The sequence below is a fragment of the Taudactylus pleione genome, unplaced genomic scaffold (genome assembly GCF_031769625.1).
Source record: "Taudactylus pleione unplaced genomic scaffold, aTauple2 ptg000372l, whole genome shotgun sequence".
Taxonomy (NCBI): domain Eukaryota; kingdom Metazoa; phylum Chordata; class Amphibia; order Anura; family Myobatrachidae; genus Taudactylus; species Taudactylus pleione.
This window is the reverse complement of record NW_028284773.1, coordinates 17,506,407-17,519,401: the sequence shown is the minus strand read 5'-3', so window position 1 is coordinate 17,519,401 and position 12,995 is coordinate 17,506,407. Positions and strand designations below refer to the sequence as shown.

The window sequence follows — 12,995 nt, the reverse complement described above, 5'->3', positions numbered from 1 at the left end:
ATGAAGCCCTTCATTCGCTTTACCAGGATTCCAGAGTGGTCAATCTGTTGAAATCAGACCACTACATTTTGGCCACCATGCTCGATCCTAGGTTTAAAGCCTATGTGGTGTCTCTCTTTCCGGCCGACACAAGCCTGCAGAGGTGCAAAGATCTGCTGGTGAACACACTGTCAGCTGAAGCGGAACGTGACACGTCAACAGCTCTTTCTTCATTTTCTCTCGCAACTGGGGCTGCCAGGAAAAAACTTAGCTATCCTAAGCAACCCGCTGGCGGTGATGCAGGGCAGGCAGGACCAAGTTTGGACATCTGGTCCGGAGTGAAGGACCTGGCAGCAATTTCTGACATGTCTACTGTCACTACATATGATACTGTCACCATTGACAGAATGGTGGAGGATTACATCGGTGACAGCATCCAAGTAGGCATGTCAGACAGTCCATACCTGTACTGGCAGGAAAAAGAGGCAATTTGGAGGCCCCTGTACAAACTGGCTCTATTTTACCCCTCCAGTGTGTACTCCGAAAGAGTGTTTAGTGCAGCCGGGAACCTTGTCAGCGAAAGGCGTAGCAGGTTGCTTCCACAACATGTGGAGAAGATGATGTTCATAAAAATGAATTATCAACTCTTCCAGGAAGACCAGCCTCCAGAATGTACAGAGGGACCTGTGGTGGTGGATTCCAGTGGGGACGAGTTAATACTCTGTGAGGATGAGGATGTACACAACACTGAAGAGGGTGAGGAATCGGTGGATGAGGAGGATGAGGACGACATCTTGCCTCCGTAGAGCCAGTTTGTGCAGGGACAGATTAATTGCCAGCTTGTTTTGTGGGGGCCCAAACAAACCAATCATTTCAGCCACATTTGTGTGGCAGACCCTGGCGCTGAAATTATTGCTTTGTTAAAGTGTGCATGTCCTGTTTATACAACATAAGGGTGGGTGGGAGGGCCCAAGGACAATTCCATCTTGCACCTCTTTTTTTTCTTTGCATTATGTACAGTTTGGGGCCTAGTTTTTCAAACTGCCATCCTGTCTGCCACTGCAGTATCACTCCTAGATGGGTCACGTGTTTGTGCCGCCCACTCGTGTCGCTTAGCATAGTCATCCAGCTACCTCGGTGCAACCTTCTGGACATAAAAACACTATTGTGAGGTGTGAGGTGTCCAGAATAGACTGGAAATTAGTGGAAATTAAGGTTATTGAGGTTAATAATAGCATAGGAGCAGAAAAACCAACATATTCTGTGATTTTAGCTGTTTTTATGCTTTTTAAAAAAAAATACAGATCCAAAACACAAAATCCAGAACCCAAAACACGGAAGGGTGGTTTTGGCAAAACCAATCCAGATCCAAAACACGAAGAAAGATCCAGATCCAAAACACGAAAAGTGGCCGGTGCACACCCCTAGTTATGACTACTTATATGCTTACCGAACTGGAGAAAAGCAGTCAAGAGACTTTTCTCTTCCTGCTTTCTCCCATAATGCATTGCCTTGCTCTTTATTATTATTCTTTAGGAACTGTTTAATGTCTTCTACCATACCTCTGAACATTTCTGAAGAGTAACGGGCCCAGTAGTTGAATTCAGGACAGAGTATGCATGCTGCCACAAAGCACAAGTGGGCATTATCATGCCACAAGGGGTGTGATCACGTCACATTTGTACACTAAACAAGCATGCACATCACCTTAGAGGCTTGTCTTCCGAAATCAGGGTAATTACTATGCCCTTTCTCCTACAATACAGGTGGTATGCACGAAATCACTCAGTGGTACATATTTCCCAATTATCCCAGAATAAGGACAAAAGGTTTGATACATGGGTGGCAGGACAGTCCCCTCAAATCAAGATTATACCAACTAAACCAGGACATTTCAGAAGTATAAAATAGCTTATTGTGTAGAATATTGTTTGACATTTAAAATAAAAAATATATATATTATTCCTCCATTTCTGCAGATCCCTTGCCCCCTGATGCCCCTAATGATCTCAGAGTGGACAACCTAACTTTTGCCCGTAATGGCACTGTGAGCGTGCATATTATCTGGGCTGCTCCAAAAGAACAAGACTTAAAAATTCATCATTACAGAATATCATGGAACAGTAGTGCTATTGGAGAGCTGCAATCAAAGAGCAAGACAAACAGTTGGAGGATAACTGATGGGGTGCGTAAAGGCCAAAATTCAGCTGCCTATACAGATGCAGTCACCTGCTTTTCTTGGAAGATAAAATTATGTTTTCTTTTTATTCAGGCAAATACTGAAATTACTTTGGACAGTCTGCTTCCTAATACAGAATATTTGGTAAAAATACAAGCAGTTTCCTACTGGAGACAGAAGAGAATGAAGAGTCTGCAGTCACAGATCATTATCAGTACTACACAGCAAGGTGTGTTACTGACCACTAGTAATCTCAAAATGGCACATATAATACATGTAATACAAACTAATGTGTAACAAAATACGATGAACATATTCTGTTCTGTCATTTTCTTTTTTCTGTTTTGGTGTACAGATTCAAAGTCAACAAGCCGGAAATCCACTGTGGATGAGTGTAACGACATAGGAAAATCATACAAAGCTAGCTGCAAGAGCACATTGCGTGCATATTCTTTTTACCACAATAATCAGATTCAAATAAAATTGTCTTGGAAGGCTGTGCCAGGTAAGAGAACCGCTCCTGCCTGATTGCGATTAACTGAAAATAAAAGTTGTCGGTAACGTGACAGCAAATCTGTACATATTAAGCATTTATTTATTACATAGTATGAGTGTTTAACATTACTGCCTCAAAGCTCTGAGGTAATGAGTTCAAGTAAAGAACAAGGCATTATCTGTGTTTAGTTTGTATGGTCTCTCCATGTTTGTGTGGTTTCCTCTGAGTGCTCCAGTTTCCTCCCACACTTCATAAAACATAAAAAGAATCCTAGTGTTTATGTGTGTCAATGTGGTAATATAGATTGTAAGCTCTACTGGGACAGGAACTGATGTGAATGACTGAAATATTCTCTGTAAAGCGCTACATAATATGTGTGTGCTATATACATAACTTAATAAATTTATCTTGTCATGTAGTTGGTACACTGAAATATACAGGTGTAGCCACGTACTGCCTTACTTTAATTTTTATTTTCCTGCAAATACTGCCTAATGTTTTTAGCTGCTGCTTTCCCAAACTATTAAACATTATTTCAGCTGTAGTTTTAACAACCAAACATTACAGTCTCTTTAGTTATGAGGTGACAGTACATGATTTTTAGCTGTATTCTAGTGACATTTTAGTTATAGATGTGAATGTTGGTCAGGACCCTTTATGTTGGTTTGTGACTGACCTAAATGTTTTGATCAAAATATGAACCAATACATCATTGTGCTTGATATATACAAATTTGCTGTGGTAAGAATAGGTACTGACAATTGTCTGTTTCTTTCTCTCTATGGGGCCTATTCATCATTGGGGGCCGGATGGAGGATAGCTGCTCCGAAAAGTAGCTGTCCCTGCGATCAGTAACACTGCTACCAAAGTGAGCATGTGTGAGCACACTGCCGCAGAACATCACTGCACAGGTGATGCAAATTCCTCTTCGCAACCCAGGAACTCCTTCCCACAACAAGGAGCAAGGCTCCGGGAATCAGTACCATCTGAAGATGCGTAGGTTCCCGCAGGAAAACTCTAAAAACTTAAAATTTTCGGAGTTTGCGGAGAAACGGGCCCAGTAGTGAAGATGAATAGACCCTTATATTACCCCTTGTAATGTAATATCAGTTAATACATTAACCTATGTCTAAATATATATCTATGTATCTACAGAAAACTACGTTGAGCCATACACTTACTTAATAAAGTGGACACCAAGTGTGTGTGACAATAATGGCACTTTTTCTGATGGAAAGGCAGTTGTTAAGGTGAGACCTATCTTAATAATATGCTAATTAGTTTATGGCCAATAACCGGGGAACAAAACGAGTAGGGTTCCACTGTAAATTAGGTGCCAGCACCAGGCTGCAGGGCCAGTCCTGGTTTTAAATATAGGGGGAAAAAATTACGTAGGGGTCCCCCTATAATTAAAACCAGCACGGGACCCTTTCTAGCGGGGGACTGATGCCACAGCCACGGGGAGCCCTTTCACCTGGCCCCCCAGCCGCAGCATCAGTCCTGACAGCTAGTGAGCCCAGGCCAGGGATCCCTGGGGAGTTAGGAACCCCCCAATAAAGGGGTCCCCCACTCCAGGGCACCCTTGGCCTAAACTGATAGCCCAGGGCTATCCCCGCCACCCTAAGGCGGTGGGTGGCGTGTTGTTAGTGTATGTAAAAAAATAGAAATAACAACACTGTCTTTACAGTGGAACTACAGGTCCCACAACAATGGAATATTCCAGCAGGATAATGCACCATGTCATCGTCCCAAGTTGTCCAGAATTGGTTCAAAGAGAAATCTGGAGAGTTATTATTTTTTTTTACAGTATTTTATAATCAATAATTGCTTTTATATGCATACGTACATATATACACACAATCATATTCATTAGCACTTTACAATTGGGGTTCTGACCGAGAAGTGAGAGGGCCCTTTTCACAAGGTTACAGTCTGTTGGACAATAAGTATTTGAAACACAAGGTTGAGCCACATACTGTACATTAGTCTAGTGGGATTGCAAGGGTAAAATTTGCTTTGTGGGCTATATGATTCAGTCACAATTATTAGTGTATAGGTAAACATGCAGACATTCTGAGATAATTCAAAAAGCACCCAGAAATTGAATGGTAGCAGACTGTTCTTTATTTCATCATCTTATGACATTGTTTTTCTTATATATATTGTTGCATACAGACAAAACTTGTTTTTTTGGGGGCACTCTTTGTTTATGATAATCTGATATGATGAATGGATATTGAATAAAATGTAACTTTTAATGAAAAACACCTTAAAAAGGAGTGGAAAAAGGGTATACGCCACTTACACACAAACAAATAAATGTGTCAATTTACACCTTATAAACAATTGATATTCTTATATGTCTCAAATCATATCATAAATGCAGATCCCTCGGCGAAAATATGTCATATATGTCCTTGATTGACACATTCAATGGTCAATGTCTTGCAGGGAAAGTGACACACACCATAATCCTATTCTAAAAGCCAAATAAATGCATTAATATGAACCACGTTACCACGATGGGCATTGCAGGAGAGAGCACAGACCTAGTCCAGATGAGAGAGTGCTATTGAGAGGGAAATACCTCCGGTCCACAGTCCGTGGCTCAAGTGTCGCTGAATGGTGTGTGAGTAGAGCTGCTAAGCAGCAGCAGTCCGAGTAGTAGGACAAGCGTTTCGCCTCTAAAGCTTGGTCACCTGATCGCTGTGATCACGGCAAAATGCGCGTCATCACATCAGCTTATCATAAACAAAGAGTGCCCCAAAAAACAAGTTTTGTCTTTTTTTGCCTTTATGCAAAAATATATATGTGTATGACACAATTCTCTTGAGAGCACCACCAACATGGGGTCACCTAATATAGCTCATAGACCAATACATCATAACGTTGGTTTTTGTGAAATTTTCTTTTTTATAAATTCTCTACTGGTGCGGACTCGTCATATATATCATAAAATAGTTTTTTTTATGTAAGCATAACAAAACAAAGATCATTATCTGATCTAATGGGACAGTCCAGTGACACACATGGGGGGTTACTAAGTACTCAACAGACCACATTTTTTTACTGTAGATGGATACAGCTTTTAGCAGAGATAAGTGCTCATTTCATACCGAGGAGGCTCCATTTGCTCTTTTTGTCTAAAGTGGACTTATGTAGTTTCTATTGTATGCAGGATCAATATGGTCCTTTTATACCTATATTCATACACTAGCTACTAACTCTATTGATACCTTATGTTACAGAAGATATATATATCTTTGTGGGTGCTTAGGGCAAAATTCACTGCAGCGGGTCATTTTGAAACCACCTGTTTACATGTCGAAATGATAATTTATTAAGCGGCAACTCTGTTGTGTAAACTGAAGACGCCGTCGATCCCTAGCGGTTTCTAAATGACAACTCGCAGTGGCGTGTTCTATTTGGCTGTGGTTTCAATTGAAACCACTGCAGATTAGAAGATAAACAACAGACAAGCATTGCAGAGATCACTATGATCTGTGCAGGTTTTGTTGTTTAAAAGGATAAAGATTATTTAAAAATGTGTGGTCCCTTCAAATCAATCACTAGCTCAAGACCTATGAGCATGGCCTGGTATTGGAAAACTAGTCAGCGGAGTAACGCTATAGCAGGGAAACACACAACGCGGGGTCCCCCTGCCATAACATTAACCAGCCCCAAACTGGTCTGCCCAGGGACGGAACCCCATGGAAATTTGAGAACACTCACCCCGTGGTAGGTGCAGGGGAAATGGTCATTAAAGTGTTAAATAATATTGGTTTTTACGTTGTGTGTCTCCCTGCTATAGCATTATCCCCCGAGCTGGTTAGCCTGGTGCTGATTATTGTAAAATAGGGGGACCCCCACACCATTTTTCCTCCCTATTTTCCAATACCAGACCACGCTGAGAGGTCCACGGCTCAGCATTGATTTCGAGGGAAAGGGGGATCCCACACATTTTCAAAAAAAAAGTGCTTAACCTTTATCTATTTCTATCCTTTTAAATAAAACTAAGAAGTGTAAATATTACATTTAGGTTCGTAGAGGTTGGCGCTCATAATCCACAAAGAAAAAAAGGGTGAGAGAAGGAAATAAAAAACATGGCTTAGTGTATATTAATAAAATTCTCTTAAAAATGCTGATATGCACCCAAGTGAGTAAATGCACAAACCTCCACCAAATGGTAAATGTGGAGGTAAAAGAACTCACTTTTAACAATAGAAGTCTTTATTATAATGTGGTACATGTAAAAAACTAAATCTCTATAATGTAATACTGCATCATAACCGTATAGGTATATATTAGAAAACACTCACCCTTTGTAGGGCAACATATAGCCTTGAAATAAAGATGGTACCAAAGCCTTGTGCTCCTCTCCAATAAGGAGATATAGGCAACGACAACCTTCTAAACAAAAAGTCTTTATACCACAAATATTAAAAGTTGTAAAAGATGTTGACAGGAAAAGTAGTGGGAATGATGAGTGTCCAGAGTCCTTCACCAAAGCGTTTCGACCACTGGGTCTTTCTCAAGGTTCACACCCAGTGGTCGAAACGCGTTGGTTTATTAAGTTTTAGGTGGCAAGACAACATCTAAGATGAAATGGCAGAAAGTAATTCAGTAACATGGGCCAACATGGATAGATCTGGACGAGTGATTAATTTGGGTGACATTGACATACAAGTGATACTGAAATCCAAAATAGCTTATAAGTTTGCAAAGATAAGCTGTATAGATAGAGAAGAGCAGAGGGACTGAGTCCTGTGGTACTCTGATAAAGGCAGCGGTGAGGAGGTGGATTCACAAAAATGATCACTGAAAGAGTAGTTTGATAAGTAGGATGAGAACCTGGAAGAACCATGTTCTAAAAGCCTAGTGAATGCAGCATTTGTATGAGTAAAACATTTATTGATGAAGCCGATAACAACTGTTGCTTCTGGTCCTCAGATATTAATCAGGTCTTATTTAAATGTGATTTCCAATCCCACTGTAATAGCAGGCCCAAGAGAATAAACTGGTCAGCTGATTAAAGGCATGCATGTGTAGAAAGGTAAAGATGATAACAATGAAGCTCATCAAAAGTCATAAAATTTGCATCACTAATCAAGAGTTAAAAAGGAATAATGTATAACAACCCCTATTGGCATATGTGATCATTGGATAAAAGTTTTTTAAGAATTCGAAAACCAATCCTAAAAGCAGTTGTGTTAGGAGAGGGCCACTCCTATAACTAAATGGGTGATAGAACAATGAAACACAGAATACAGCGCTAGAGAAGTATTGGATTGTTTAAAATGCAATGCTAAAAACTAAGCAGCCTATAAACTGATAATCTCGGAACTGCCGCAATTATTAATACTCTGTTTCATGGCGGAGATCATAGTCCCCATTCAGAAAAATGGAGACTGCAATCTGCAGTGCTAATTTAGCACTCTCCTGGAAATGTCTTTGAAATCTCCTGCATAGTGCTACTAGTAATATATAAACTGTTGCGATGGGTTGGGTACGGGATCCCGGCGGTCAGAATCCTGATGCCGGCATCCAGACAGGGTTAGGAAACCAACACCTCTCAGTCAGTATTCTACCCCTCCCTCCCCGCTACTTAAACCTAACCCCCCTGGTGCCTAACCCCTCTCCCTAGTGCCTAAACCCTCTCCCTAGTGCCTAACCCTAACCACTCTCCCTCCCCACTGCCTAAACCTAACCTTAAACCCTAGTGCCTAAACCTAACCTCCGCCCTAGTGCCTAACCTTAACCCTAGTGCCTTACAGTAACCTAACCCCAGTTCTTACCATCGGGATTCTGACAGGTGTTGGGATTCTAAACGCCAGCATCCCGACTGGCGCTATTATGACCGCATCCTGTTTCAAACAATAGTACATAGCAACAGTTCATAAAATTATGCAGACTGCAGTGTCTTCATAATCTTATGAAAAAAAGCTTAATACATAAGGCCAATAAGTGAGTGTTTTATAGAATATTAAAAAAAAAAACTAAAATTATATATACAATAATTTGTCAGTATATACAGTCAGGTGCATAAATATTGGGACATTGACAGAATTTTCATATTTTGGCCTCTATTCACCACCACAATGGCTTTGAAATGAAACAAACAAGATGTGCTTTAACTGCAGACTTTCAGATTTAATTTGAGGGTAATTACATCCAAATCAGGTGAACGATGTAGGAATTACAACGGTTTCTATATGTGCCTCCCACTTTTTAATGGGCCAAAAGTAATGGGACAAACTAAACAATCCTAAATCTAACTTTCACTTTTTAATACTTTGTTGCAAATCCTTTGCAGGCAATTACAGCTTGAAGTCTGGAATGCATAGACATCACCAGACGCTGGGTTTCATCCCTGGTGTTGCTCTGCTAGGCCTCTACTGCAAATGTCTTCAGTTCCTGCTTGTTCTTGGGGCATTTTCCCTTCAGTTTTGTCTTCATCAAGTGAAATGCATGCTCAATCGGATTCAGGTCAGGAGATTGACTTGGCCATTGCATAACATTCCACTTTTTAGCCTTAAAAAACTCTTTGGTTGCTTTTGCAGTATGCTTCGGGTCATTGTCCATCTGCACTGTGATGGACAGCTCGCCCCCTTTGGAAAGAGACCCGCTACGACCGGCGCTGTCGGTCGTAGCGGGTCTCACGCATGCACACGAAGGAGCCGGCTCCCTCGTGCGCATGTGCACTGGACAAACATCGAGGTGGCTGTGCGGTCGTAGACCGTAGGCCGCCTCTGAATGAAGCCCATATACCCCCTTAGTTATTAGCATTGCATTTTAACCAATCCAATCCTTCTTTAGCACGGTCCTCTGTGTTTCATAATAGCAAGTTATACCAAATACATACATGGGAGTTGGGTGGATATTACAATCATATGATCTTGGATTGTAGGAGTTAATTGTGGGAATAACACAATTGTTAAGTGCAATGGATTTGATGGAGCTATATAAGTAAAGTTTAATAAACAAAATAAATATAAAAAAATAATGGCTAGACATTCATGGAAATTAGACAGCTATTACAGTCTGAAGATTTTAGATTACAAGTGCTAACATAGAAAATGATAGCAACATATACTTTTATATGAAACAGGGAAAGTGGCCAGCTCCAAATGTAAGGGAGCAGATAGCTGTTATAGAAGTAACTTGTCCTAATGTGAATTTAAATAATAAATATGCAGTTAAAGCCAGTTTTTTAAAGTGATACATTTGGAAAATTAGACAGCTCATTGAAGCGCACCACTAGATATGATACACACTTTGATGAGTAGACACAGAATGAGGGCTCTGTGTTAAATGAGGACTACCAATTTTCTTATTGCAGGGTTCAAACTTCATTATTACTGGGCTCCAGCTTGCATGCAAGTATAAAATAACTGTGCGGCCATTCACCCTTCAGGGACCACTGGTTGAAGAGGTGACATATGTAAAGACGCCCAAGTGCAACAACATGAAAGTTAAAAGCCTGAAACATGGACGTTGTTCTAGACGGGGTGAGTGTCCTTCAAACAAATGGCATGTCTAAAACCTGGTTACAGTACACAAAATCTGTCAGTAATATATTGATTCATTAGAGACAAAAGTCAGTATTGCAAAGAACACTTCTAATTTTATTTTAGATTAATGTATGTTTTTTACATGGTTATTAAAGAGAGTTGGCCATGACAAATAAATTATTTGTATTTTTACCCAATTGTATTTTTACTTTAACTCTCTGACCTGTAAGGAACTATACTAAAAACAAAATAATATACTAAATTACAACAATGTGAGGTGTATCCGGCATTGTCTGCACCGGGATTGTGACTACATCCTGTTCAGGCAGCCTTGGGGTCACAGTATATAATAACAGTGTGTGCAGTTGTGGTTAGTATATATAGCTTTATTTCTAGTCTCTTGGGGATTAACAACAAATCTGAAAATCACCTATTGTACAGCAGTGATGTAGCCTTTACTAGGCCCATTTATTATACAAGTGCACTTGTACAGTATTCTTATTTATCATCTTTTCAATGACTGGACTGGCTGCATGCTTTATATACAGTAACTTCTTTCATGATAGTTTTTCCTAAACAAAGAAATTGATTCATAAATATGAATAGTTCCTTTAGCTAAACATTATTTTACAAATACTAAGGTTAACAATTGACTTTAGAGTTCTTGAAAAATAATTGTGTTACCTGCACCTAACATGTCCACTGTCATGTCCTCTTAGAAAATGCATGTTTAGCGCCCAATGCATTTTCAAGAGGTGAAAAGGAGCTGCCTATTTGGTGGGCTTTTGGGAATAAAATGCCAAATTACCGCACAGCACTGACACAATAGGAGTTTGTAACACATAAACAAATATATATATATATATATATATACAAAGTCAGAAATCCACTGCACTCGCCACTCCTAGATCTGGGGTGCAAGTGGCCTGTGACCACATTGCTTAAATAAATAAAAACAGAAAACCCAGCACTCACCATGTTTAAACACTCACAATGATGTATAAATAAGTAAATAAATAATGGGGATTTAGTTCATGGATTGATCAATGCATTTAAGCCCGCAGCCCACATTGATCAATCCATGAACTAAATCCCCATTATTTATTTACTATACTATAGACTATATCTATATATTTATACAGTAGACTCACATTCACACATTTAAAAAATTTTTTTGCTCAAAAATGTTTATCTGCAACTCCAGGGCGCCACCGTCTGTCCAGAAACGTAATGCACACACCTGAGAAGTTAAGTGCAGCCTTCCACAGTGTAAATGGGAGAATTGAAGGAGAATTTCACTGGCACGTTTTGCAAAGCGAACAGTCACACACCATTACAGCCTTTCTGTTCAGTTGGGAAGAGATATCAGAAACCACTAGAGTTTACAATACACGGACACTTCCGGCTGTGAGTATAATGTAGTTAAAAAAATGACAGTATTTATTTACTGGGAAATATCTGGTTCTGGTCTTGTGACCTAATAAGATGACACAACTGAAAGCAGAAAGGGCTTCTTTGAAAATTTTACATTTGTATTAATACCATTCCAGAAATTCACCATCAGTATCAGAGAATTATGTGTCTGTAATATTCCCAAGCAACACTGGTCTGCGACTAAACAGTGGTCGGTCTGACATTGAAAGCGCACAAATCCACCTGTAATTATTATAGCACTGTGACTTGGTGCTAAAATTCCTGGCAAGTAAAACAATTTAGCCCATGTAAGCTAAAGTGCTGATTAGGAGTGAATTCCAGTTTGTAAGCAACTACATTGAGGTGACAAAACACCATTTTGCTTTAGGTGGGTAGTGACTTATAGGAAAAGTTAATTGTATAGAACAAAATTGGTATTTTCAAGGTGAGATATATTAGTCGGATACAAAAATATAATAAATGCCTGTCGGGATGCTGACTACATCCAGCTGCAGCATCATATTTTATTTCGGCAATGAGCTCCGACCTAAACTCCGGCCCTATCCTGCCATGAGGGCACTTGCAGATCTGCCATTTGCCAGGTGCCCAAATTTCGTCCCTGTCCCTAATGCTGGCCATACACCTGCACGATTTCGGGCCGATTGCCCGATTTTCGACGAGTCTTATGATGGATCTTGTGAAAATCGTGTATTTTTTTAGTAAGATCCGATGCGCGCTCCCGCAGCTCTTATAATCAGATCTTATGATCAGATGTGCAGCACATATGTTCCATTCTATCGTGTGCAGATTGTGCAGTTTATTTTGTTCATGCGATCCATCGTGCGGCAATTCAAGTCATTTCAATGACTGTTTCCCTAATGAGCGCGTGAGATACAGGATCTATCATACGACAGATCCTGTGCTAAAGAAAAACAACAAACATGCTGCCGGGACTGCCGGGGAGCTCCGGGGAATCGGATGGTGAATCTGATCTGATGCTGGTCGTGCAGGTGTATGGTCAGCATAAGCAGAATAACAATAATAACTGATTTTTAAGGAAAAGAACTTTGGCCATTGAAATTTTAAACTTAGTTTCCCTTCTGATATTTACTAATTTACAATCCAAACACATGCACCTGTGAAACAGCAATAATTTTTAGTTGGATATAAATTAATTTATTAACAAATAGGATGACCTTTCTATGTGCACATTTTATATACTGACATGGAATACACACTATAAGCATACCTCCCAACTGTCCCGAATTTAGCGGGACAGTCCTGTTTTTATGGGACTGTCCCGCCCGCGGGCCGCAGTGTCCTGCGGTGGGGGGGGGCAGTTGGGGAAAGCATACACCGCTGCTCTGCATAGCAGAGCTGCATGTATGCAGAGCGAGAATAGATGCTGTGCGTATGC

At 40.2% G+C, this 12,995-nt stretch overlaps 2 protein-coding genes across 4 annotated transcripts in view; one reads left to right on the top strand and one right to left on the bottom strand.

The window, feature by feature from the left end:
• LOC148508320 (uncharacterized) overlaps positions 1 to 12,995 on the bottom strand; it is a 174,922-nt gene that overhangs the window by 143,013 nt on the left and 18,914 nt on the right. The gene's annotated exons all lie outside the window — the stretch shown is intronic.
• Positions 1 to 12,995, top strand: part of LOC148508321 (anosmin-1-like) — a 59,861-nt gene that overhangs the window by 41,508 nt on the left and 5,358 nt on the right. Inside the window, exons 7-12 of the mRNA XM_088444854.1 lie at positions 1,959 to 2,164; positions 2,252 to 2,387; positions 2,514 to 2,663; positions 3,810 to 3,904; positions 9,994 to 10,162; positions 11,370 to 11,572. Of these exons, the coding sequence (XP_088300980.1) occupies positions 1,959 to 2,164; positions 2,252 to 2,387; positions 2,514 to 2,663; positions 3,810 to 3,904; positions 9,994 to 10,162; positions 11,370 to 11,572 (959 nt within the window). The remainder of the gene's footprint in view (positions 1 to 1,958; positions 2,165 to 2,251; positions 2,388 to 2,513; positions 2,664 to 3,809; positions 3,905 to 9,993; positions 10,163 to 11,369; positions 11,573 to 12,995) is intronic.